The sequence below is a fragment of the Ammospiza caudacuta genome, chromosome 3 (genome assembly GCF_027887145.1).
Source record: "Ammospiza caudacuta isolate bAmmCau1 chromosome 3, bAmmCau1.pri, whole genome shotgun sequence".
NCBI classification, from domain to species: Eukaryota; Metazoa; Chordata; class Aves; order Passeriformes; family Passerellidae; genus Ammospiza; species Ammospiza caudacuta.
Genome location: NC_080595.1, coordinates 69,496,534 through 69,521,735, shown reverse-complemented (window position 1 = coordinate 69,521,735; position 25,202 = coordinate 69,496,534). Strand labels below are relative to the sequence as shown.

Sequence of the window (25,202 nt, the reverse complement as noted above, 5' to 3'; positions counted from 1 at the left end):
TCAAGCGCCAGCACAGGTATGGAGGGAATTTTTCATTTCCTCTTCAGAAAAAGGAAAGCAACAAATCAGCTGTGCTGGGCTGAGCTCTGAGAACAAAGTGTGAGCGTCTTCTGTTACAGCAAAACAATAAAGCCAGAACATGTAAATAAGGAAGGCTTTTCAATTCCTTCTGCTCGGGATGGGTGTTTTCTTATCTCCGATGTGGTCTGGTCATGTGATCAGTGGTGAATGTCTGCCTTGGCAATGATTAACCAAACTGACCTGCCTGCTTCCTCAGCAGTCTGACGTGGACAGCTTGAATGAATATTTCCTTTAGCTCCCGGTTTGTGCTGGTTTCGGTTCGCAGTTTGCTCCCCTGAGCCTAGCAGACGCCCTCGGCAGGAGTGCACCTGTGGCTCCTGCCCTCACTCACACCCAGGCGCATTCCCTGCCAAGTACTCGCCCTTCAAACAAACACTAAGGCTTTTTTTTTTTTTTATTCAGCTGGGATGGGCACTTTTTACAAGGAAAACCAAATATATATGGCTTATAGTAATAAAGTAATATATTTTAAGGCATTCCTTATTCTGCATTTTAAGGAAACCAAGGTACTAGCCAAAAAGCATTTCTCTAGGTGTCTGGCTGATTAAATCAACCCTACCTAAAAATAAAGGCTGTTTTCCAGTCAGCTTGTAAACAATGACACTGCATTGACCAGTATATTCCCATTTCTAAAGTATCTCTAATCCAGCATACAGACCAAGCATACTGTGTGGCTGTGGCAAAGCAGGCTGAAGTGTTGGCCATCACATCACAGCAGTGCAACCCAAGCTTTGTAACCGCTGGGAATCCACACAGCCCAGAGGACATGGAATGACTGGAACAGGAGCAGGAAACATAGAAGATACAGCGACAGTCTGTCTGCACATAGTGGTGGCATTTCAATAAAAAATAAACTTTTACAGATCAGCGTCAATTTATTGAGATCAATCAAAACCCACACATGGACCTATAACTTCCTGGTTATTATAAAAATGGAGTCCTATATTTTTATTTTCTTTCCTTTATTGTGGTTTTTTTTTGTTGTTTTTTTGGTTTTTTGGGGTTTTTTTTGGTCAGGAAGCTGACTTTTGTGGTTTTATTTTACTAGAAAGAAAGCACCTAAATAACAGAAACCAATGTCACTTGCTTTCATCATGTCTCTCATTCATTTGAGTGAGGACACCAGTGGCAGAGGCAGTAGGCTACTGATCAACTACAGACTGTGGGATGACTAAAAGATATCTCTATTGAAAGTGATAATGTTAGTATCAGGTGCATCTCCACTGAAGAGGAATGAGAAACTGCTTATAAACACTTTTGCAACGCTGCAAAAGAAATTAAATACAGGAGGAAGCACCATACGCATCAAGTCACCAGTAAACTTCATCATCTTTAGGGTTTGATTAAAAAAAAAAAAGGTATGCTGATTTGGCAGATTATGATAATCTTATTTCATTTCTGAAGCACTACTGGAGATGATTTTTCACCAGCGGTTATTAACCATATGATAGTAAGAACACAGATATCCAAGAGACATTTGCTTTTCCTTGGTGTGAATAACACTATCCAAAGGAAAGAAAAGACTATATTGATAAAGAAACTATCTTTATTAGTCTAGTTTAAAGAATTGATTACATTTACTGAAATAAAATAATATTAGAAACTACTACTAATTAATCTCACAATTTTCAGTTTGCACATTTGATTGACTTTTCCTGTAATGGTTTTTGGTTCTGGCAACTTGGGCATTAATTTGACAAAGCTTTGCAAACTCATTTACTGATAGTTTCATCATGACAACAAAGCCATTTGCATCATACAGAATCAAGCTGTACAATGCACAACTGTTTTCAGAACCAAGTCTCACCTTTACACTCAGGAACCAATATACAAACACATTAGAAATCACACTGCATTCACTGAGACCACTCAGATAAATACTTATAACTAGAGCTACAACAGGGCTTAAGCCTACAGATAGTTGTGTATATGACTACCTTATCTCAAAGAGTTCCAGGCATTAAATTCATCTTCTCCCTCAATCGGTGTCCCTGCTTGGCTTTAGAAGAACAGAAAGACTTTTTCTGAAAGTGATCAATAACTATAAATCAGATTCTTTTCATCCTGGTCTTCAGGACCAGTTCTTTGTATTAACCAAGTAGACTTTAACAAGCAGCCATTAAAATCATTAATCAGATTTAAAAGACTTCTCAAAAAGAGAGAAGATTGGAGTTGCTGAGAACCACTGAGCAGACTTCCTATCCCATGTGGGACAGGACAGTAAGTGAGCTGTGGTGGCCACACTGCAGCAGCTTCTGCAAGGGTCTTTATTCCCATCCTGGTGACTTTATTGAGGATTCACTGCATTTATGAAAATAAAGAAGTTCTCTTAATAGTTAAGAGACTATATAATTTTATCACAGGCAAGAAAAGAAAATTAGCATGTAATAAAAATGCTCTTGCTGGTTTTACAGAAAAAAATAAAATCTGATAAATCCCATAATCCTGATTTTCATATTCACAGTATGGAACAAATGAGGGTAATCATGTATATTCAGGGGCTTTTCAATATAAACTGTTGTCCAAGTCCTCTGCATTTGAATTACATATAATTTGACAGAATAATCTTTGCATTACCTATTGCTTGACTTAAATTATTTCTTTTGTCTTGCATCCCTCTATATTTTCCGTTTTTTGCAAATCGGGCCAAAGAGTTCTAAATTGCTCCTTGGCTTCCTGTAACTTCATTTAATTTGTTTAGAAGTCTGAATATCAGAGCAGAAATTGTTAAAAAAATAAGCCACTGGAGGTAGAGTGACTGTAAAAGACTTATTTTAGAGATATTGATTAATTTTATTGGCAAAAGTGTGCTTTAAGAAGAATGCAAGGGTCGCACCTCCTTTGTGCAGCCAGCAATAGTTAACAAAAAAGAATAATTTATTATAACCAGAATGGCACATTTACAGTACGAATACTGAAATTTAGTATTCTGGTCCCTATATTAAAAAAAAACCCACCAAACACTAATATTGTAAGTAATCTCTTAAAATACGCAACACCTTGAAACAAAGATTGATCATTTAAAAGCTGTGTCTGACAGGACTATATAAACTTAGACTTTAGAAAACAGAGCAAGTCTATTCAATCAAGCACTACTTTCCCCCTTCATGCTAGGTAATTTCCCATTTCTTTTAGTGTTTATTTCCTTTTTCCATAAAGAAAAGAGTGTACACTGATGCTATTGGTTTGAGGATAACAGATATTTGAAGTTACTTTTTATGTTTTCTATATATTGCTTATAAAGTCCAGTATAAGTAAGACTCTTGCAAGGAGCTTTGCACCTGCTTAAACAATTAATTTGAAGTCCTCTAAATCCATTAAATCAAATTCTAATTAACTTAGAGTCAATATCCCTTAGGCCTTATTCTACAAAACAATCCTGTTAAATGCAGTGGTGAAACATATTTTTCTTAGTTGACTGAATGGACAGAAGAATAATGTGATAACATTACATCCTTTAGTAAACTTAGTACAAAACTAATCTGCAACACTGACATTAATTGAAGTGATCTTAGAATCAGGTCCTGCTCTGCATGAATTAAGGTATCAGACTAAGTTGTATAAAATAAGTACAGATAAGATTTGAATCCACAATATTTTAAAAGCCTTGTTTTGATAGAAGTTCTATTTGTGTTACATGCCTTCAAAAATTATGTTGTATGAGTTTGCATTACAGATAGTTACTACATTTATTGGTTTGTATATGCTCTATGTGGAACTATTGGCATGAATACATAAAAACTTAGGAGTTTCAGAAAAAATGTACCCTCCTTTGACACATAAATATGCTGGTTCATATTTCAGAGACAAGGAGTGACATCACTGAGACTCAGTCTTCAGTACTGAAGATACATGGTGTTTGAAACCATTCCCCTATGTCATGCAGAGAATTGTAGTCTGAATAGATCTGCTGCAGAAAAAAAATATTCCAAGGCAATATTCATCAACAATTTTTTAATGAAATACGAGTCAGTTGAAATTGGAAATTGAAAAAGACAGTGGTTTTTCTTAATTGAGATCACAACAGAAACAGGCATTTTCATTCATAATTGCATTGAATTCTGTAAAAGGAAATAAAGACTCCATGTAAGGAAATTAGAAATTAAGGTATAAAATACAAGAATTGTAATTAAATAATCTATGATGCCTGTAGCATCACTTTCTATACAGTATAATCTTTTTCAAGGCAGAAGCTATACTGCTGCATTTAATGTATGCTAGTTTAAATATTCGACATTATTACTTGCTTAGAAAAATTTCACAATGCATTACAATAAAGCAAATCAAACCTTTCAGCAAAGTAAAATATTCAAATAAGGTGAACTTTAAAGAAGTTAGCAGAAAACCAAAAGCATATTGCTTTAAATCTGTTCTTGGGAATAATTTAAATGACTAACCATTTTAAAATTGTGTAGTTTTTTTAAGGTAACAAACTGAAATAAAGCACGGTGATTTTTTTTTATTACAGCTGTCTTTTCAGCTATATTTCTTTCCATTTGCACATTAAAATGGAACATATTACTACCACTTTGTAGCTTTTTTATATTCCTTTAAATCAGCACTTCCATTTTGTTTCTCTAATTTGCAAGTTGCCTTTTTTCAGTGAAAATAAATTATGTGTGTAATTTTACTCTTGACAAAATTGTTTACTCTTATTGATTAATCACTTTCCTGGTTTTGTCTATTATCTTAAACCATAAATCCATGAAGACATAGAGTTACATTTGATTCTGCATTTTCCAACTTGAAATCTTTTTGCATTTGTAATGAGAAAACTCTGGCTATTTATTTCCAAAAGGCTGATCCAGTAATCCATCTCTACCCTAGAAAAACATTAAAAGTATACTTTCAAGTGCTTTGGTGATGAGGGTTGCTTATTTATTAGCTGAATTTGGGCCTGAAACACGCTACATCTGACAACAAATTAACAGAGAGGAATAAGGTTCTGTCAAGGATTGACAGAATAGAGACTTCCTCTATTTGTTCAAACAAACAGATCCTACTTTGCTCAAATTTAATGTAAGTTTTGCCATTATCTGCAATGGGACCAGACCTCAACCATTATTTTTCATTTCATTGTACATTATTCTAAATGATATACAGCCCACAGTGTTAAAAGTTGTAACTTAATTTGCTTTCTATGAAGCAGCCTCTCTGAATAAAACCAAAGAGCTGTAGCTCTCTTAGGCATGAAAAACACTTCTAATCAAATTTATCTCTGTGTGGGAAAAAATATGGCAAGTGGATGACAAAGAATTATCAGCAAGCATGACTTTGCCATTCTTTTAAGAAAATGTATTCCAAAGCTGACCCTGCTATGAATAGTTTTTAAATTTAGAATGTGTATTTATTTTATGAAGATTTTATAATGCTTCAAGATCGTTTCTCACATAACTCTATCAAAGTCTGTATGCTACAACATAGATGACTTGAGAACATGATTTACCATTTATATCTGAAGTTGGAATTGCATCAAAAGAAGCAGAGAAGTCCAAAGAGAGATGGATATAAAGAAGCAGTGTATCAAAATATTGTAGTCATTGTTCCACCTGCAAGTGAAAGTGCTTGGGGTTTTTTTCCAAAAATAAAACCAGCACTCTCTCCTGACCTTCACCGTACCTCAAAAAGGCAGCATCTCACAGAGAGCTGAAATTTACTATTAGAATATATTGATATACCATATAAAGGAACACATCTTATTAATGACTTAAGATTACTGAAATATGGCATGCAAAACCACTAGAAAAACTAGCTGTTAATTTTAGAATAGAATAGAACAGAGACAGAACAGAACAGTTTGCTGGAGGTGACTTGTAATCATCACCTTTTAAAGGACAATGCCCAAACACTTCTTAAAATGCTGACAGGCTTGGGGTGCCAGCTACCTCTCTAGGAAGACCATTCCAGTTTGACCACCCTCTCAGCAAAGAAATGCTTCCTAACATCCATTTGGAACCTCTTCTGGTTCAACTTTGAACCATTTCTACACCCTCTGTTACTGCATCTCAGGGACAAGAGATCAGTATCTCCCTCTCTCATCCATCTTACTTTTATTCTTCCTGCTAGATCATATTTAAACAAAATTCATTTCCACGAACTGTGCATACATTAGGATTATATATATATCTAAGATCTCTCTATAGGAAAAGGACTTGTTCTGAAATCACTTCCTATGACTATATGAATCCTGCGCATGGTCCACCCACCTTCCTGACTAAGTGTTCCTCTCTCTTTGTATGTTTTCTAAATAGTTTTCTACTTCCTGTTTCTTTCTTTCTGCTGTATCTGCCCTTCACAGTGAGATGTCGTATAAAGAACATTAAAGGTAAGACACTTTATAAGCCAGAGGAAAGGTGCCCCACAGCAACCTCAGGATGTGCGCTTACATATTTTCCCTATGAAAAGTAAAGGATAGGCAGAAAGAAAGCTTTAAAGCTGGGATATGCTTCAAAACTATGTTAGGAAGTAGCAGACAGGTATGTGTTGCACAAACTGATGCAACTTGTCTTGCAAATATGTATTTTCTTACTGTTCTTCCTTTTCTTTTGTTTCAATATTCTTCTCTCTAGAGATGTAAAAATTTCTGTATAGTTTCCTGCCTCCTCTTTTCTTTCTGCTTGTCTTGCACAGCTGTACAATGAGATGCTGTACAAAGAAAATTACCCAACATCCAAGACATGATCTTTATAAACACAGGGAAAGGGGATGGGAAGCCACCAGCCTTGGTGATACACACTTTCAGTAAGGACTTCTGATGAAGAATTCTGTCACTTTCTTTCTCTGAAAATTGCTTCCCAAATACATATTCCTTTGTCTTTGCTTCTACAGCATTAAACCTTATCAGAATTGCCTCTCCCCCTGTCAAGAACATGAAGGTATCTAAATGCAGACATACAGTTTTCCCAAAAACAGAGGAGATTGCTCTGACCTGCTTCACAGACACACATAGAAACAGAGTACAGATATTTCAACAGTTATATCAGCATGACGGACTTTTCTTGATGTTTCGTATATATTCCTCTACATCACCTCCTTCTTATCAAAATACAGCATACTTATTTTTATCCTTCCATCAGACCACTACCAGGCATCTTCTAGAAGAAGAACAGCAAACATGAAATCCCAGTTATATTCAAAATAAGCTCTTGTATTTTAGATTTATAAGCATTAATATTATCTTTTTGTTCTTGCAGCCCCAAGAAATATAACTCTCATTATAATCAACAATGAACACATACAGAAGAAAATATGTATTTAATAGAAGATCAAATGCTCCTTAAGAAAGAGGATTTATAGTTAAATAAGGAAAAAATTTGACTTCTGCTAATCATAGTGATAGGATAAAATCTGGTCTTGAAAATCCTAACATGGTAAGGATTGTAATTAATTAAGTAACTCGCATGTTAGTTTGAAAGCACAGATTTCTATCTTATGTTACAGTGTGTTAAATTTTTCTGTACTCAGTCATAGTAAGACCAAAACTAGAGCAACATGCTCAGTTTTTGATCCTGTATTCCAGAAAATTTGATAATGACCAATTTGATAATGGAGTGATGAATGAACATGATCCAGATTGAGAATCAAAGACAAGCCAGCTTAAAACCCTTCAGCCCTTAAGAAAGGAACTTAAACAATTAAACAAAAAGAGTCTGTGGGAAAACATAGTAGCAGCCTTCAAATAGATGGAAGTCTGGTGCATGTGGTTCTCACATCTGCTAGGAATAGGACAAAACACAAGAAAAAAAGATGCATTAGAGCAACAGAGACTTTGCTTTGAAATGAAGGGAGGGAGAAAACTCTCTGTTCTGCATGTAAGGACGAGTAAACGCTGGAAGAAATTGCCTCAGTGGCTCTTTCAAAGGGGTACTTTTAAAGAAGTAGACAGTTGACTTCTAAGGGTGTCTGTAGTTGGATTAATCCTGTCCCAGGGATCTTGATAGGCCTTTCCTAGTTCTGTTATCTGCAAGTCTGCAGTGTTATAGTTGTGGCATTTCCCACTGGCTGTTCAATAGCTCTGTTCTTTTGTGCAGAATGCGTATTGGAATACATGAGATTTTTTTTTATGCAATAACCAGCAAATGTCAAGCTTGAAATGCAAGCCTGTAACCTACTTGGACAATTCAGAAATCTTCAGAATGTCTGAATTAGACATATTCCTGGTTTACCCATGAAGAAATTGAAGCCATAAGCAATTTATATTATCTGTCCATGAATACACCACGAATGAATGGAAAATGAGAACTGAAAATGAGTAATCTTCTGGATTTTACACTTCACATTGTAAACATACAAGTAGGCCCAAAAGAACAAGAAAAAATCCTAAACATAGGAAAAATAAGACAGTGTCCCATAGATCATAGAAACTGCACTGTTCTCTCCCCATTAAATACAAAAGAGTGCGTTTTGGAAGCATATCTTCCCCAAAAGTCCATATTCCTAGTGCAATTTCTTTTGACTAAATGTAACATTCATCCAGGTCAAAAAGAAAAATCTTTCAAAGTACCTTTAAAAAACTATGCAGAGTTTTAAAATATATACCCACTAAGGGTCCAGCAATTAGTCTTGGTTATTAATCATTCTGACAAAAAAATTGATTTTCATTTCCTTCTTTCATGTTGTGTGGGAACAGCCTGAGGTAGATTACAAGATTTGAGAGAGATGATAAGGACAGTAAGAAGGCTTTTGAGAGACTCTGAGCACCTAGTGGATTACTGTCTGTTTAACCTTTTTATGAAGTACTGGGTTTAGTTTTGGGAATCTTGTCTCTTTAGCATCCTGATTTTCATTTCTATGCTGGTCAGATAGAATGTAGGGAATATAGTACTGAGGTGCCACATGTAATCAGATGTCCTAATCCCAGCAGAACTATTGTTTGTGTGAAATTCCCCTAGAAAATTGATATGTCCATATTTTGAACCATATAAAAAGGCTGCTAAAAATCCAAATAAACAGAAAAACTTGTGAAGTCACTTGAATTTAATCGAACATTAAATCCTGATCAATACTTAAGTAAATTCGCCAAGCTTCTCTACCTAGTAACAAGGCATCCTGTGTGCCACAGAGGAATGCCTTGAAAATTATTTAGTATTTCGTTCAACTTTTAAAAGTCTGCTAAGGAAATAGTAAGTGCTAGAGACTGTTTTGAAGAAAATATATTCTTGACAGATTTCACTGTCTTGCAGAGACAAAGGTTATCCCTAAAATAAATTAGTGTTAATAGACCTATGTCTCCCAAAGTATCACTCTGTCATACCCTACTTCTGTATATCCTGAGTTTATTCCTGTGATGATTCCTAAACAAATGTTTCCTTCTTAGTGTCCTAAACTTAAAATCACGGAACCAAATCCAACAATCATGTTTAAATGCATGAAGAATCCCATTGAAGCATCATAGGATGTTTCAGGGTGGGGATGCTGGGCTGTTAGGCATTCTTATACCTGTGCACTGAACAACTGCATGGGTTAAAAGCTAAATCAAGTACAAACCTGAGTACATATCTTACCAGGGTGCTAAAATGAAATATTATTTTAAAAAAACCCCAACCCAACACTTTTTGGTTTGACTAATGTTACTCCAAAAGTATTTGCAGACGTTTTTTAAAAATCAACAGGGAAAAATCTAGAATGTTCTGACCTTACTTCTGCATAAGAAGGTGTTCCTTTTCTAAAGTGAAAACAACCTGTATTTGTTCAAATTCTTATTTTCACATATCACTATTACAGACTCTTCGGTTACAATATAAGACTCCCTCCCCTTTTTATTAAACATTAAAAAACCCTTATAACCCTTGCCAAAATAGACAAACGGCTGCAACTTCATAGCTGGGACAAAGTCAACCTACACAGTCCTAGGACAATGCACACGAAGTTTAAGGGAAGTGAAATAGACCAAGGGCAGACGATTCCCAGCTAACTGCGAGGGATGCTCCAATGCATTGCACTGCTGCCCCCTTACGGACAAAGAAAGCGAGGAGCTGCACTGCTGGTCCTGCTCAGAGGCCGGCACCTTCTGTGTGACAGCTAGGATTTGGACACAGTTCTCACGCCTTCGTGTACGTTACCACACTCAGTTGTGTCCCCTTTGCTCTCCAGGCTACATTAGTAAGCTCTTGCGCTTTAAAGCTTCATGGTGTTAGGAGCCTGTTCTGCATGGAAAGCAGGCATGATGCAGCAGATGGAAACCAAAATGCTCCTTTTTTTGTATTTCTAAAAGGCTTTGACCCACTGAATCACTCACTTCACATGTTTCTTGCAGGTTGCTAAACATTAGGGTGCTGAGGGTGTGCAGAAGGCACTGCCCTCTCCTGCAGGCTCCATGGGGATCTGTGCATCCGGGGTTGAGGGCTGGAGAGGGAATGTCCCTCCAGGCAGCCTTGCAGCCCCAGCCTGAGGGATGCTGGTCTTCAGGTGTGCCACACCACAAGCAATTCTACCTCTGTACAGAGTAACCAGTTAGTCATTTCGCCTACTAGGACAGGACTTGTGATTTTTCCCAATTTGCCAATTACCACATATTTACAACATAAAAGAAATTATTGTGATGCATAAATTAAGCATGGGGCACCCTAAAAGAAATTCAGTTAGGACCTGATAGCCCAACAGTTCAACTTCAGTTATGTGGACATCTCTGAGTATCTCATGGTGCTATCAAACCTGAAGGACAGTGCTGAAAAAGTGCTGTAAACACATTAAGGTATTTCAGTTTTTGCAGAGGATTTTCAAAGGCAGCTCCTCTCTGAGAAAGGCCCTAGAATGGGATATCAGTATATTTAAAGAATTCATTTGAAAGGAAGAAACTGAGAGACAAAACACTTTTAAGACAAAAGAAAAAGAAATAAAATGTGGTGTATATGTGCTGAAAGCAGGGGGGGTAGAATATAAGAAAATAAACATAGTGCAGAAGGTAGTCTCACCCCTGAGGAGTTGCGGCTGTGCTAATTATCAAAGATTAGGAACAGGCCTGCCCTTAACCGGCCACAGCTGTGTCCAATGAGGATGAGTGCTATAAAAGAGTGGCTTAGGTGGGTGAGAAGCAAGTTGAATTTTGTTGGCTGTGCTGTAGAGAAGAAGGAGTCAGTGCTGTGAGAAGCTGCCTGTAAGATGTCACCCAGAAGGTATGGAACTTTTGCAATAAGATGACAACAAGAAAGTAAATGCCTGAGGTTATTACCAGGCTTGTGCTGCAAATATTGAAGATAAATGAGAGAATAACACTCTGTCTTCTCTTTCCCCAGAACTGAAGACCAATTCTCTTCATTAATATTTTCTCTATTTCTTGTTGTCAAATTTTCTGATCTTATCTTCAGCTTCATGTATCTGAAATTTAACTTGCTGAATCCCTCCATGGGTGAATATTGTTCCCTACACAAAGTGGTTTAAGATGAGTATGATTAGTACTATTGTGTTGTAAATTCTCTGATAGCTTATCATTGCTATCAGTATAATTGTCCAGCATTCACGAAATCTGGATGTTCAAGATTACATTCAGTTGACAGTGAATACAGTCACCAGAGGGTTGGACTAGGTGATCTTTAAACCCAGAAGATCCTATGATTCTACCAATGAATACATAATTTTCCGTATCTATTCAGATGTTTCAATACTTCAGTGTGTTAAGTTGCTTTTTTTTGATGAGTTTTTTGTATAAAATGCTTTACTGGCATAGCAAGAAAATGGCATAACCTAAACACTATTTTGGAAGCTACCTGAATCCTTTTCAGAAAAAAAAAAAAAAAGTAACTGAAATAAGATAGCTGTACTGATAAAATCTGCAAGGCAGACAAACTTTATATGAGAGTAGTATGAAACACTAACTGTGGGTGACCTTTTGGACCCTCTGAAGTCAATCAAAACTGTGGCCATCAACTTCAGTGGGACAGGAATTTGCTCTGTGTTTTCTAAAGTGAGCAGCTTTAGGAACGTAAATGGTCTTTTGCTCTCTTTTCAGCTGCTGCATCATCTGGGTAGTTATTGTCCCTGTTGTGTGTGAGGTCCTGGATGTGCCTTTTTTGTATGCTCGGGTTTCACACATGTTAAATTTTTTTAAATGTATTTAGGCATATATGTATTTCTTTAACATATGTCCAAAGCGCATATATGTATCAATATTTATACATAATTTATGGTGTGTATACATATATAATGTAAGGTGTGGGTATATGTTATATGGTATGCATATATATACATATACAGCAGCATTAGAAAGCATATTAATGTCTGTGGGAGATTCTGAGAACCCTTGAGAGAAGCTGCTGCCATACAATGGGCTTTGGTAAAATTACATGTAATCCATTTCTATCTTGCTCTGACACCTTAAATGCTCATCCTGCCCTACTGCTAGCATTTTTGAACTTTATTCCTAGTTTCTATATATGTTCCTAGTTCATTTCCTAATCTGATACTGAACTTCTCAGTGGAATTTTTAAATGCATGTGAGAGGTGTGTCTACCTGAACAAAGCAAACTGAATCATAATATATAAGTACATTGTAGCTCTTAATATATTAAGAAAATTGTATCTATTTACTACTTGAATGTATTTTCAAAAGTGTTTTTCTCTGTAATACCAAAGTATCATTGAGTGATCCTGCAAAAAATCAAATCATGATTTGATATAATCAGTTTCTGCTACACGCTACTATGATTATGAGCTCCAACTTAAACATCTACAAAGCACAGCCCTTACAGCTGTGCAAAGGTAGGCAACACTGGAAAAGATGACTTGTATTAAATGTTTTTTAACAATTTCTCTCAATTCAATTATCCTTTATACTATTCTATTTATAGCCACACAAGAATTTTAAAAGAAAATGTATTTATAATCGATAAGAATTTTTTATGTTTTGTGAATCAAAACAAAGTTTTGATGGTGTCATTGACCTACTGAGAGGAAAGAATTGAAGAATAAGGAGGTCCTTCAAACAAGGCTTCAAGCCCAGTTGTTTTAGCATCCTGAGTCCAGCCTTTGCTATATTCAAGTTCAACCACTGAGAATAAGACTACCTCAATGAAATTCTCATCTGTTGTTTGCCTTTCTCCAAATGTAGTACTTTCTTTCAGACAGCACTTTCTTTCTAATTGCACTACAGCATTATTTATTCAGCAACTACTTATCAAAATCTCATTTGTTTATGTATTCTGGACACAGACTGTACTGTTCATAATTTTTTTTGTTTGACTACCAAAACTTCCAATAAATTAAAAGGTATCTATGGAATTACCTATGAAATTTTGGGTTTTCCACAGCCAAATGCACAGCATAATGTGGTTTACTGCATACAGTATACACTGCAGGGACTTTAATACATAGAATCATAAAGCAGCTTGCCCTGGAAGTGACCTTTAAGATCATCTGGTTCCAACCCTCCTGCCATGAACCTTCCACTAGATCAGGCTGCCTGAGGCCCCATCCAACCTAACCTTCAACTATTCATGGGATGGGGCATCCACAACTTCCTTGGGCAACGTGTTCCAGTCCCCCACCACCCTTATAGGAAAAAATTTCTTCCCTATGTCTAACCCAAACCTACCCTCAGTTTAAAGCCCTTGTCCTATCATAAATGCCTTTGTAGAAAATCCCTCTCCAGCTTTCATGTAAGTTCCTTTAGGTGCTGGAAGGCTGCTGTAAGGTCTTCCTGAAGCCTTCTCTTCTCCAGGCTGAACAACCCCAGCTCTCTCAGCCTGTCTTTGTTAGAGAGGTGCTCTGGTTCTTTCATTATCTTCATGACCCTCCTCAGGACTTGCTCCAGCAGGTGCACATCTTTCATATACTAGAGGCCTCAGAGCTGGACATAACAGGAGAGGAGTAGATGGGCAGAATCCCCTCCCTCCCCCTACTCTCCACATCTCTTTTGATGGACACAGTTGACTTTCTGGGCTGGAAGTGCACATTACCGGGTCATGTTGAGCAGCTTCTCCAATACCCCCCAAGTCCTTCTACTCAAGGCTGCTCTCTGCCCATTCACTGCCTGGCCTGCGCTTGTGCTTGGGATCGTCCTGACCCAGGTGCAGGACCGGGCACTTGGTTCAGTTTCACGAGGTTCGCACAGTCCCACCTCTCAAGCCTTTCAAGGTACCGCTGGATGACATCCCTTCACTCTAGCGAGTCGGCTGCACCACACAGCTTGGTGTCATCACAAACGTGCTGAGGGCTCAGAACGAAGTATTAAGTAGAGTTTTTCTACTTTTATATATGCTAATCTCCCCCGGTTGCGGTGTGGCACCGGCTGTCCTGCCACTAACCAAGGCTGTCTCCTGTTCCCCGCTGCTCCCTACTCAGCGTGTCCCAGCACACACCCCCCGAGGACTCGCGGTCTGCCAGGCGAGCGGGGCCCTCCATTCCCACGCCGGCTCCCGAGCGCACAACGCCGCGGCGGGAAGCGTGTTTTTCGAATTCGAGCGCTTGGACACGCCTCCGGCCATCCCCCGTGCGCCCGCCCCTCCATCCCCGGGCTCGCCGAGGGGCTGTGCCGCAGGTGAGGGCGGCCCCGCCGGGGCGGAGCGCAGGGGGCCGAGGGTGTCCCGCGGGCCCCGCTCGGCTCTGCCCGGCTGGGCTCCGCAGGAAGCGCCGCCCGCGCTCCTTCCTCCTCCCGCCTCTTTCTCCTCCTCCTCCGCCCGCCTGCGGCGGTGGCGGCGGCTCGGCGATGCAGCAGCACTTTTCCCTGGCTGAGTGCGACGTGGTGGGCTTCGACCTGGACCACACGCTCTGCCGGTACCACCTCCCGCAGAGCGCACGGGTGAGTGCGGGCGGCGCGGCGCGGCCGGGGAGCCGCGGGAGGGGCCCCGCTCCGCCCGCTGCCGCCGCATGCCCCGCCGAAGGCAGCGGGCCCGGGAGCCCTGCGGCAGCGGCAACGAGCCCGGGGCCGGCCCGGAACCCCAGACACCCACGGAGGATAAGAGAATCGCAAGTGCATCTCTCGCCGGGCGCTTCCTCAGCAGGCCTCTCTGCCCGAGCCGAGGGGACAGCCATGTCTCGTTCCTTGAAAATGGTTCTGCTTTCCTGGCCGTAGCGGCGCTGAGGAAAAGGTAGAGCCCGCGCGCTAAATCCAGAGATGCTGCAGAGTGAGGATCCCGCAGCGCTTTGGACCTTTGCGAACTTTCTGGTGCTTGTAATAAAACGCCGAGTTTAGAGGCACCTCTGACTTAGCCCTGTGGTCTCTTTGGAAGAGAAATTGCTGCCTGTGCTGTGCGTTCCCGCCCTTGTCACTTTCGTTTTTCAACTCCCTAGTAATCGTACACTGACTCGTCCTTCTCTGTTGATGTCAGGACTGTTCTGGAGGTATCTTGTGTCGTGGATGCTCATGGTGTCTCACTCTCCCCCTTTCTTTGTCTCCATTCACTTACAGTACATTTTGCACTTCACAGGACTCCCACACTAATTGCAAGATAATTTCAGAATTTGGTATAGAAACAAATGTTTATGAGCTGTCCCATTTATTAATAGGCATCCTGTGCTGAAAAAGTGCATTGCTTCCCTTAGCTATGTGTGAACTTAAGTGGAGAGGCGTCTTGCTTACAAAGGAAGATTCAACAGTAACAATAAAGTGTATAAGCTCTTAAATTTTTAGGTGGAAACTGTGTAACACTGGGCTTACTTTCCATATTCTTGCCATACACAAGCATGTTCCTTCTGATACAAATTCTGTATGATGAAGGCAAACATTAGACAATCGCTTATAAGAGTTTTTTAAAAATGCTAACAAACCAATGAGCAAAGTGGAGAAAAAATCCCAAAACTTTTACTAAACTTAGTACACTATTCATCTTCTCACAGGAGACAGAGGCAGACTGACACATGCCCATTGCATGCCTCCTTATCTTTTGGAAGGCTTTAAAAGGTTCATAGGCGCAGCTGAAGATGTAGTTAGTTCTTACTTTTCCAGCGTTGTCTTCCATAATTTGTCTTTCTCAGATGTTATTCATACTGAATCCAAGAGAATCTGTTGTAATTAAAGAAAAAAGGCCAGGGAACAGCTTTAATGAAAGAACTACAAGAAAAAGAGAGCAGTTACTATTTTTGGACACGGCAGCATCTCCATAGAGCTTCCTGTAAAACTTTACCCGCACAGCACATTAATAAATTGCTGAGTGTCGTGCTAGGCCATTTGAACATAGAAATAATAACTGTTTATTCAGTAGTGGCCTATTTTCTTCAAATTTAATTCCTTCAAATAGATTTAAAATGCCGCTAAGGGTAAATGTTTACTGGTTTAGAAGCTGCTTGTTGAATGTCAGTAACCACAACATTTTAAATTGAAAAAAAAAAATAAAGCAAAAAGGATGATTGGGGAGGGGGAAATAGTGACTAGCCTTTAAGTACTTATCATCTTGGTTTCCCAACAGCCTTGAAGCACAGGGGCTGTAAAGTAGAATGTTGTAATCTGGGTCATGGTGAACACATTGCACCAGAACTCTTGTATGTGTTCCAGTCATGACTAAATAACCTCAGGCACAATTTCCCAGTGGAGGCAGTGGGACAGGGCCCCAAGCTCCATAGTTTGATTTCACTTAGGAAGCATTAACACTTGCATCTTGCCGCTCTCCAAGGAAGCAGTGGCTTTGATCTCACTTCACTAATATAATAAATGCGATGTTTTTTTTTTTTTTCATTTGTAGCTAATATATGATAGTTTTGCCCAGTATCTGGTAACAGAGAAGGGATATGATGAAGATTTGCTGACTCTAGCTCCAGACAGCTTAGACTTCTGGTGAGTACATTGAAAATAATGTCATTCCTTTACACTGTAACTTTTTTACAAAGCTCAGAGAACAGCTTCATTTATTAGGCAGTTAATGTTATGATTGTCAAGTGCAATGGATAAATCCAAAATTACAGTTTCAAATACTTGTTCTAAGAAGTATTTGTCAGGAGATACTTCTAACAGGGTATTTTGGAGAGGGAGCTGAGCATCTAAGCTTGCTTTGTCTGTGCTTCCAGCTGTATGGACACAAGCATTTTAGTCTCACTCTCTTACTTTATGTATCATCTTTGTCTTCTACATTCTATTCAACAGTAACCATCAGATTTTAGTCATTTTTACCTCAACAGATGCTGTTTTGTTTGTGTAAGTTAGATTAATCCCAACAGGCACGGAAAGGTGACCTGCCAGGAAGTAGCCCTTGGGTGGCACATCAGGCACAAAGCCATGATGAAAAAGACTGAAACCCAAGTTCCTGCTCTGAACTCAGTGGTCTCTGAGCAGGAACTTAACTTGAATCTTGATATTTTTACTTTATAAGATTATCTAGGCCATGGGGGTGGAGACTTGAAGGCCAAATAACTATTAGATACACATACATTTTTTTTTTCAAATAATGTGCATATTCTTGTGTAATGGTTCTTTACCATTCAATATTTCACTGGACAATGTCCAATGAGATTAATTTCAACTTCCATGAGACAAGCAGTGTATCTATATCATATTTTGAGGCCTATGATGCAAGAAATCCTTTTTTCAGCTCTAGGTGTCTTGGGTTTGGTCTCTTATTGAAGCAGGAGGTTCATTAACATGGACCTGCAAGTCCACAGTGCTGGTAGCAAGTGTGTCATTGCTTCTTGCCCAGAAGTCATTCATGAAAGGTTGGCATCTGCTTGCTGCCTTCATGGAATATGTTTTTTCTTTTGGGGGCCTCATAGAGGATGAAGGTGCCATTGCTTCCTCAGTCTCATTTATTCATTTGTATTCTAACCGCTGAACTCTGAATTAATTTTTCAAAGAACCTAAGCAAATTTGGATGATAAGATTTATTAGGAAGAATTAGAAACTCTTGCCAAGTGTCTCCAATGCTGTCAACTCTTCTCCCTGTTTGTGATGGCTAACATGGCAATGCTTCTGCTTCATATGTTCTTAGCTCACTGAGTTGCCTCATTTAGATTCATGTTCCACCCCTTTTTTCTGTAATAACTGGTGTAATCAGTCAAGTAACAACTAGAGGAATTGCTATCAAAAAAAAATTATTTAATGGAAGTGATTTAAATATCACATTTCTTAGTTTTATATGTTTAGACCCGAAACCTCCAGCCAATCTATATAACAGTTCCTAAATTTACTGGACATGGAACTGGGTTTGTTTAGTAGGATTTTGCTATGTAAGGAAAATCTAGTTCTCATTGTAATAATATGCACTTTCATGTAGCATCATAGCTACAGAAGCACCATAACTTCTATAACTGCATATCACTATTAGATAAGAAGACAGTCCTCTGAAAGCATTATTTTTTTTGTTTCTTCCTTAAAATTAATTTATTCTTAGTTGCAAAGGCTTGGTGTTGGACATTGAAGAAGGAAACTTCCTGAAACTTGCAGAAGATGGAACAGTTTTAAGGTAATATTGACAATAAATCTATATAGTTAAATATAAGTTGTATTGTTAAATACACTAACATTTTATCTCCTTCTTAAATGCTATCTCTCAATTTTATAAATATTTAAAATACTTATTTCAGCATGTATTCATTTATTAAATGTAGAAGTTTAAATACTGTTTGATATTGTGGTACTTAGTTTCTTTTAATGTTACATATGGAGTCTTTTGGTAATGTTTTAATGTTAGCTGGTAGTAGATAATATCTCATTTTTAATAAAATCTGAGACGCTGAGGACACATTGATCTTGAAAGTGAATTAATTTTTTTTGGTGGCTACCAATGTACTCTTTGTCCAGTTCTGCTAAAATCCTGGGTAAAATTTTTCTTTGGATTGAGAGTAACCTGGCTTAGAGGGCAATACTGACTAATACTAATGACTGGAATGACTATTTTCTTTGTGCTGTAGACATTCAAAATTCTGCAAGTTTACAACTTATAATTTAAACAGTCTGAGATAAATTAACCACAGAAGCTGATACATTCACTTTCAGAATTCTGGGGGGTTTCCACGTAAAAACTAGTTTGCTTTCAGTCGTCACTTTCAGTAAGCTCTTAGTTCTTCTTTTTCTTCTTTCTTGCCTTCCTTTTTTTTTTTTTTTTTTTTTTTTTTTTCTTTAATATAGAAGACTGCTATTTGGAATCAAAAGTCTGAAAAGTAAATGTATCTAAAATATATCAATCCTAGTCCCATTTCTCCCTAATTTTATTCCAGAATGAAAATCTGTGTAATTTAGAATGCAAGACAGACTCTACTTTTTTTTTTTTCTTCTGATAGCTCTCTGAAGGAGCTTGAAGATGCTAAGGAAAGTCAGATCTCATTAAAAGAAGAAAGAAGTACTTTTGAGTCATTGCTGTGTATCCTAAAATTCATTTAATAGCATGAATTTTGGAGTACTGAATGCAGTATTCAAGATAACAGGGTATACCTCATTAAAGGGAAGAGTTGGTACAGGGTTACCTCTCTTGACATTGCTTCAAAGTGCCTCTCATGCATTTGCTTCAGTGGGACCCAATTTGATGGTCCAAGTAGTTAATTTTTAATGCCTAAAAAGGCTAGTGTGTACTTATATATTAAAAAGCTGCTTGCAGGGCTCAAACGAGGTCTTTTCTATAGTTCTGCATTCTGTGATGTTACCGGGCTTCAGAATGATGTATAGGCTTTCTGCACTGTGCTTTATTGTGCAGTGTATGTTGATAGCTCAAGTATAGCGAGTGTCCTGACACAATTGAAAACATTCGAGCAATACAGAGTGATTGTGTTAGCAGGTGAGGCACAGTAGCTGTGCCCCCAGCCAACGAGACCTTTGTGTAGTAAGGCCTTTATTGAGAGCTGGAATGTATATGATAAAAGCTTAGTAGGTCCTGGGAAACTTCTAAGCTGTAAAGAGATCAGTTTTAATCAGCTTGCATGCACTGTAATTCAGTTGCAGTGTGTTACTTTGCACAAGTTGTAGTTTGGGTGTTTTCAACTCTCTTCTGTTTTGTTTTGGTTTGTTTTTTTAATAAACAATGCATGGAACAGGGCAAGCCATGGTACAAAGAGCATGACATCCGAAGAGGTCCTGGAGATATATGGAAGGAAGGAGTGGAAGCATTTTAATACAGTCAGTGGAATGGTTTCACGCACAGGTAGCTATACTTTAGCATGTCCTCTTCTTTGAAATTGCTCTGTCCCTTCAGTGCCTCGTACTGTTAGTTCTTAACACAGATTTGTAAAAATACTTGGACTGGGAATTACTGGAACAGGTAAATGTATTGGGGAATACTTGGTTTTTATGTTTTTTAACTTTTAGTACTAGAATTCACCTTACATTTATTTCATGGTATTTATTTTATTGTAAGACAAATGAGCTGACATTGTAGGCATGTTTTGGTTATAGTGATGGGCACACACGCTATTGATGAAGTACACTGATGAAACCAGTGTCATGATTTAACCCAAGCCAGCAACAGAGGACCACAAAGCTCATTCACTCCCACCCTGCCTAGGCCTAGTGGACAGGAGAATCAGAAAGTATGGTAAATCTCATGGGTTGAGAACAATTTTTAATTAAAGTGAACTGTTGTTATTATAAATATGCTAATAATACTACTAAAAATTATTGTCTTGGTAAGGAGATAGAACCTCAGAACCCAAGAGGAACAGTGATGTACAATACAATTGCTCAATACCTGCTTACAGATATCCTGTCTCATTCAGGACATATCTTAAATTTTTCTTAATTGTTGACTTGTTGCCACCAGTCCCATTAGTGGAGGCCTAGGTGCAGGTGCAATGAACAAAACAAATCTAGAAACAAAACTTCTCCCCTGGCATTTGCAGTTCCTGTGTTTAAGATAGGAGTCCTTTGAAGGAGCTGTGGCTAGGTTTGCATTCTTGCTCTGTGTTTCTGTTTTAGTTTGATCTCCGCAGTTGAGAGTAACACACAGGACGTGATCACTTAAGGTGCATTTTGTTATGTAATGGAGATACTTTCCTTGAGATTTTGCTGACTGCAAATGCAATACTTATTCTAAACTGCAGGTAATCTTTTGCAAAACAGAGGAAGAGAGAGCGTTCCTGAGGTTATATAGGAAATGTGCTTTTCTTTTTCACTGAAACACGCACTTGGTCTCTGTTGTGAATGTTAATCCTCATTTTGCTGGCTTGTTCTTGAGTATACCTGAGACAGCACAGACAAGGTCATGAAAAGAAATCACTGGTTAATTTCACTTCTTGAAGAGAGTTAGTTGAGCACGGCCATAGTCTGAGGGGACAGTTGCACCCTCCTGATCCAGTTCTGTTTTCGGGACTGATGTAATAATGTGAGCACGCTTCCCCTTGGGCCCAGGAGCTGTCCACAGCATGTGTGTGCAGAGGACATGGATGTGTCAGACCTGTCCAAATGTCTGTGAACTTCTTAAACACTTTCCTTCTATTGCACTGCTAGAGAAGTAGATATTTTGGAGGAGTTGAAAGATACTGTCCTGAATTAAAACTCATGCTTCTCCCCATTTTCTTTCACCTGGGCTTTTAGAATCTTAAAATATCTCACTGAAATCTCACTGCCTTCATATAGGTAAACAACTCTTAGTTGCCATTTATGACAATCACAAGTTAGCCTTTGTTAATGGAGATTGGGAAACAGATAATGCTTATTACCAGTAAAATCCAAATAGGAGCTTATAATATTACTTAAATGTAATTTTTATTTGTGATTAAAGCATACAGTACAGGGGTGTTTAAAGTATATTTTTTAAATTATTTTTTCCAGCTAAATACTATTTGTATGATAATTATTTTGACCTGCCAGGAGCTCTCTTGTGTGCAAGAGTTGTGGACAGCTTAGATCAGGTAAGAACTGGATTGTTTGAAAGTTATGTATTGCATTATCTTTTTCTTCCACCACCACATCTCTTGCATGCATTATTAAATGAATACAAATTGGGTATTGAACAGCATCAAGGTCTATTTCTCATTTGGACTATTCTGTGTTGGACTTACTGTATTAGAGTTGTCTCTGAAGATGATTGTGAGCTACATGGCATGTTCAAAATAAAAGTTCTTCCACCAGAGGGCACAAATAACTAGGATACTAATGGAAATGTGCTGTTTCCTCAAGTTTACCCTGTGGTATGCACAATGTAGTTCTTAAAGTCACCTTTAATTATGCTCGATTGTACTTGAAATAAATATAGTATAAGTTTCCTGAATTTCATGATTTGCTAATTTGCAAGTTGTTAAACAGTGAATGAAGCTTCATTTCATCCTTTTTTAAGCTTGTTTTTGTCCTAAGTACCTTGATCTGTGCACACAGATATAAATACACCTCTGGCATAGTATCTTTTAATTTTTTTTCCCTCTGGTAAACAGTAAATTAAATTCTTAAGGTGGAAAGGAAAATTGCTTGAACCTTTTTCAGTGCATTTTAGGTAGATAGAATGTCCTAAATTCTGCTTTTGTAATTTGGTGATAATTGTTTTGCTGTGTAAAAGAAGATTTGAATGTTTAATTTGCATGCAGCTGGAGGTAGGAGAGGGTTCTTCTCATAGAGTAACTGTGTTGGTGTTAAAAGAGTACTGAGGTAATCTTCTGGCCAAAGTGCTGCAGGCCTGAAAATTGTCAGGGTTTAACCTTGTCTGCAGAGTGAAAATCCAAGCTGTGAGATGAGTGTCTGGGTCTCATTGGATATTAGGTGGCTTGCTGCTTTAGCCTTCACTCCAAAATAGCATGCTGAGTAGATTGCTGCCTAAGTCCAAGTGCTGCATGAAGAGTTAGCTTATCAGGGAAGCATGCAGGACAGGTGCTCGGTAAGACTCTTAATTTTCTGCCTGATTAATCTCCTCCCCCTAAGCTGTTCACAGCTTAGAAACCTGTTGCAGTTGTGACACCTGTATTGGGTTTATATTTAATTTAGACTCAGCACAAGTCACTTTTGAAGAGAGAAAGCTCATAGCATATCTGTAGTAAGCTTTGACATCCAGTTACCAGTTCACAGGCTGGAGCGCTGACCCAGGATCAGTGCCATGTTCAGCCAGAGGGAATTAAACCCGTGTTGTTTCTCGGGAGAGCCACGAGAAGTGGGTCATGCAACCTCTTTATCTCCTAGCAGTACTCAAGTATTTTATTGGATGTCAGCCCTGTTTCAGCAGGAGAGTTACAGTAATTCCCTGGAAGGTTATCATCAGCCCCTTGAGGAAGATGCATGGCAGGAGGTGGTCAGTCTCACCAGCCCAGAACTTATGCCTGCAAAATGCTGCATCCTCAGGATTAGAAAGCATCACATTTTCTTCTTCCTCATTTCTAAAAGTAGAGCCTTCTGTATCCTGTTCTGTAATGCTGCCTACAAAGTGATATTTTCTTACCATTTCCAGACAGCATTATGGATTCAGGAAAGCTTTCTACTGGAAGCAGATGCAAGAATTACTACATTTGGGTTCAAAATGGGTTTGGACATGAGTTGGATGCTGGACTACCCTGCACTGTTAAAAATCTATCTGTTTTTACTGTGTCCAGAACCAGAACTCTTGCGTGTTTTCAGACAAAGCATGGGAGCTTCCTAGTGGCTTTGATCTTCACACTGATGAGCTAAACAAAACAATGCTTTGTCTTGATGGTTCAACTAATAAAATAACATTTTGTAATCACACCAAAATCATGATGTACTGGATGGCCATGCATACAGTTTTCTGTGCTTTTTGGAATTGGCCAGTACTCCTTTATATCTTGTATGCAGTGGCTGAAGATCTGCAAGAAATTAGTTTAAGTTATTTTAGTCTCCTCTGAGTTCAAATGTTTTGAAGGAAGTATACCCAGTTTTAAACTAGTATCCATCTGTCCTCAGAACAGCACTCCAAGGAGCTTTTGGTTCAGTTCACTGATTTTTTTTTTTAAGAGAAACAATCAAAAAAACCCAAAACTCCGAACTAAGGGCTAAGTCAGCCACATAGAGTGTGAGGGGAGAAGGCAGGTGAATCTTTCTGTCTTGAGAAGAGTGCTAGCTTAGGCTACTTGCATTGCCCCTAGATAGATGGTCCCCAGTATCTCCTGTACGTAGCTTTGAATAATCACCCTTGGTTAACACCCTTGGCTAGCTGAAGCTGACATATGAAACCTTTTCTCTATATTAGCTCTTTTATGTATTTCTGTGGCAGTTAGCTATAGGAATGGATTAAAAAAAAACTTCTGAAAGCCACAGCACCGTATTTCCTGCTCTTAACCTGTAGAGCTGATGGATGATAAACAAACTATGCTTGTCAGTTATGCACAAAAGACCTTGTTTGTGTGACTTGCTGATTGTGAAAGTAAAGGCACACTGTTCTCTGGAAGCCTCCATGACAGGTTTGGACTGAAATAGCAGCTTACTTTGGTATATATAAGCTACATAGTTTTGGTTTTTGTTTGGCACTGATAAGGGTTTGGGCTTGGAGTTTTTTTCAGTTTCTGAATGTTTCCCTCTCTACAAAATGATTAATGCTTACAAAATGGCTCATTATTCAGGTATCAGTGCAGATATCGATACACAGAGGGCAGCAGTGCCCTGAAACTGCTAGCAGTTGCCTTGAAATTTATCCTGATGTAGATGTGGAAGGCCTCTAACATCATTAAAGAAATACTTTCCTTGACTGATAAACTCAAAGACTATAACACCTGCTTTACTGCTGCCAAATTACTGTGTAACTGAGCACCTCTTATGGGCTCTGTAGCTAATCCTCTGCTCTGTAATACTGGCTAGCTCTGTAATTGCATCTGTTTCATTCATCACTACTAAAATTTGTGGTGTTTGAGAGTGCTGTGGGGCTCAGCTGGTTGAGGTTTTCCTCTCCCATGTGAGAGGCTGGAGGGGAAGCTGAGGTCAACTGGAGCTCTGCTGTGCCTGGGAATCTTTCTAAGAATGGCAAGAGACTGTTCACAAGCATGGATCACCTTCCCCTGTCCTCCTGCCAGAGCTAGGGTTTGGCAGTCTTCAGAGCACAATGCCATGAAGTGCTGCTCAGTCAGGCTTCTGGATAAGTATTTTATGCCATGTTTGGGGTAGGGTTCTTGGCAGAAGGGCATTTCCTCTAAATTATAGCAAAGGGATTTGCCAGTTCTTAAGGTGGAAGGTGATATGAATGCCAGGCATATTGATAATGTCAACATGCTAATTAAGTTCAGCATCTGCAGCCCTGGGCATTTCTTTTTCCCAAATGTCAGTTGAATGGGATGCTCATTCTGTAAGTTCTGTTACAGCTGATGCCCCTTTCGGCTGTAATGTTTTAGAGTTCCTCACAGAT

At 38.7% G+C, this 25,202-nt stretch overlaps 1 protein-coding gene across 1 annotated transcript in view; it reads left to right on the top strand.

Annotated features, from left to right (window-relative positions):
- Positions 1–14,628: 14,628 nt before the first annotated feature.
- Positions 14,629–25,202, top strand: part of NT5DC1 (5'-nucleotidase domain containing 1) — a 137,377-nt gene continuing 126,803 nt past the window's right edge. Inside the window, exons 1-5 of the mRNA XM_058801870.1 lie at positions 14,629–14,815; positions 16,695–16,786; positions 18,333–18,404; positions 19,969–20,075; positions 21,701–21,780. Of these exons, the coding sequence (XP_058657853.1) occupies positions 14,723–14,815; positions 16,695–16,786; positions 18,333–18,404; positions 19,969–20,075; positions 21,701–21,780 (444 nt within the window). The 5' untranslated portion in view covers positions 14,629–14,722. The remainder of the gene's footprint in view (positions 14,816–16,694; positions 16,787–18,332; positions 18,405–19,968; positions 20,076–21,700; positions 21,781–25,202) is intronic.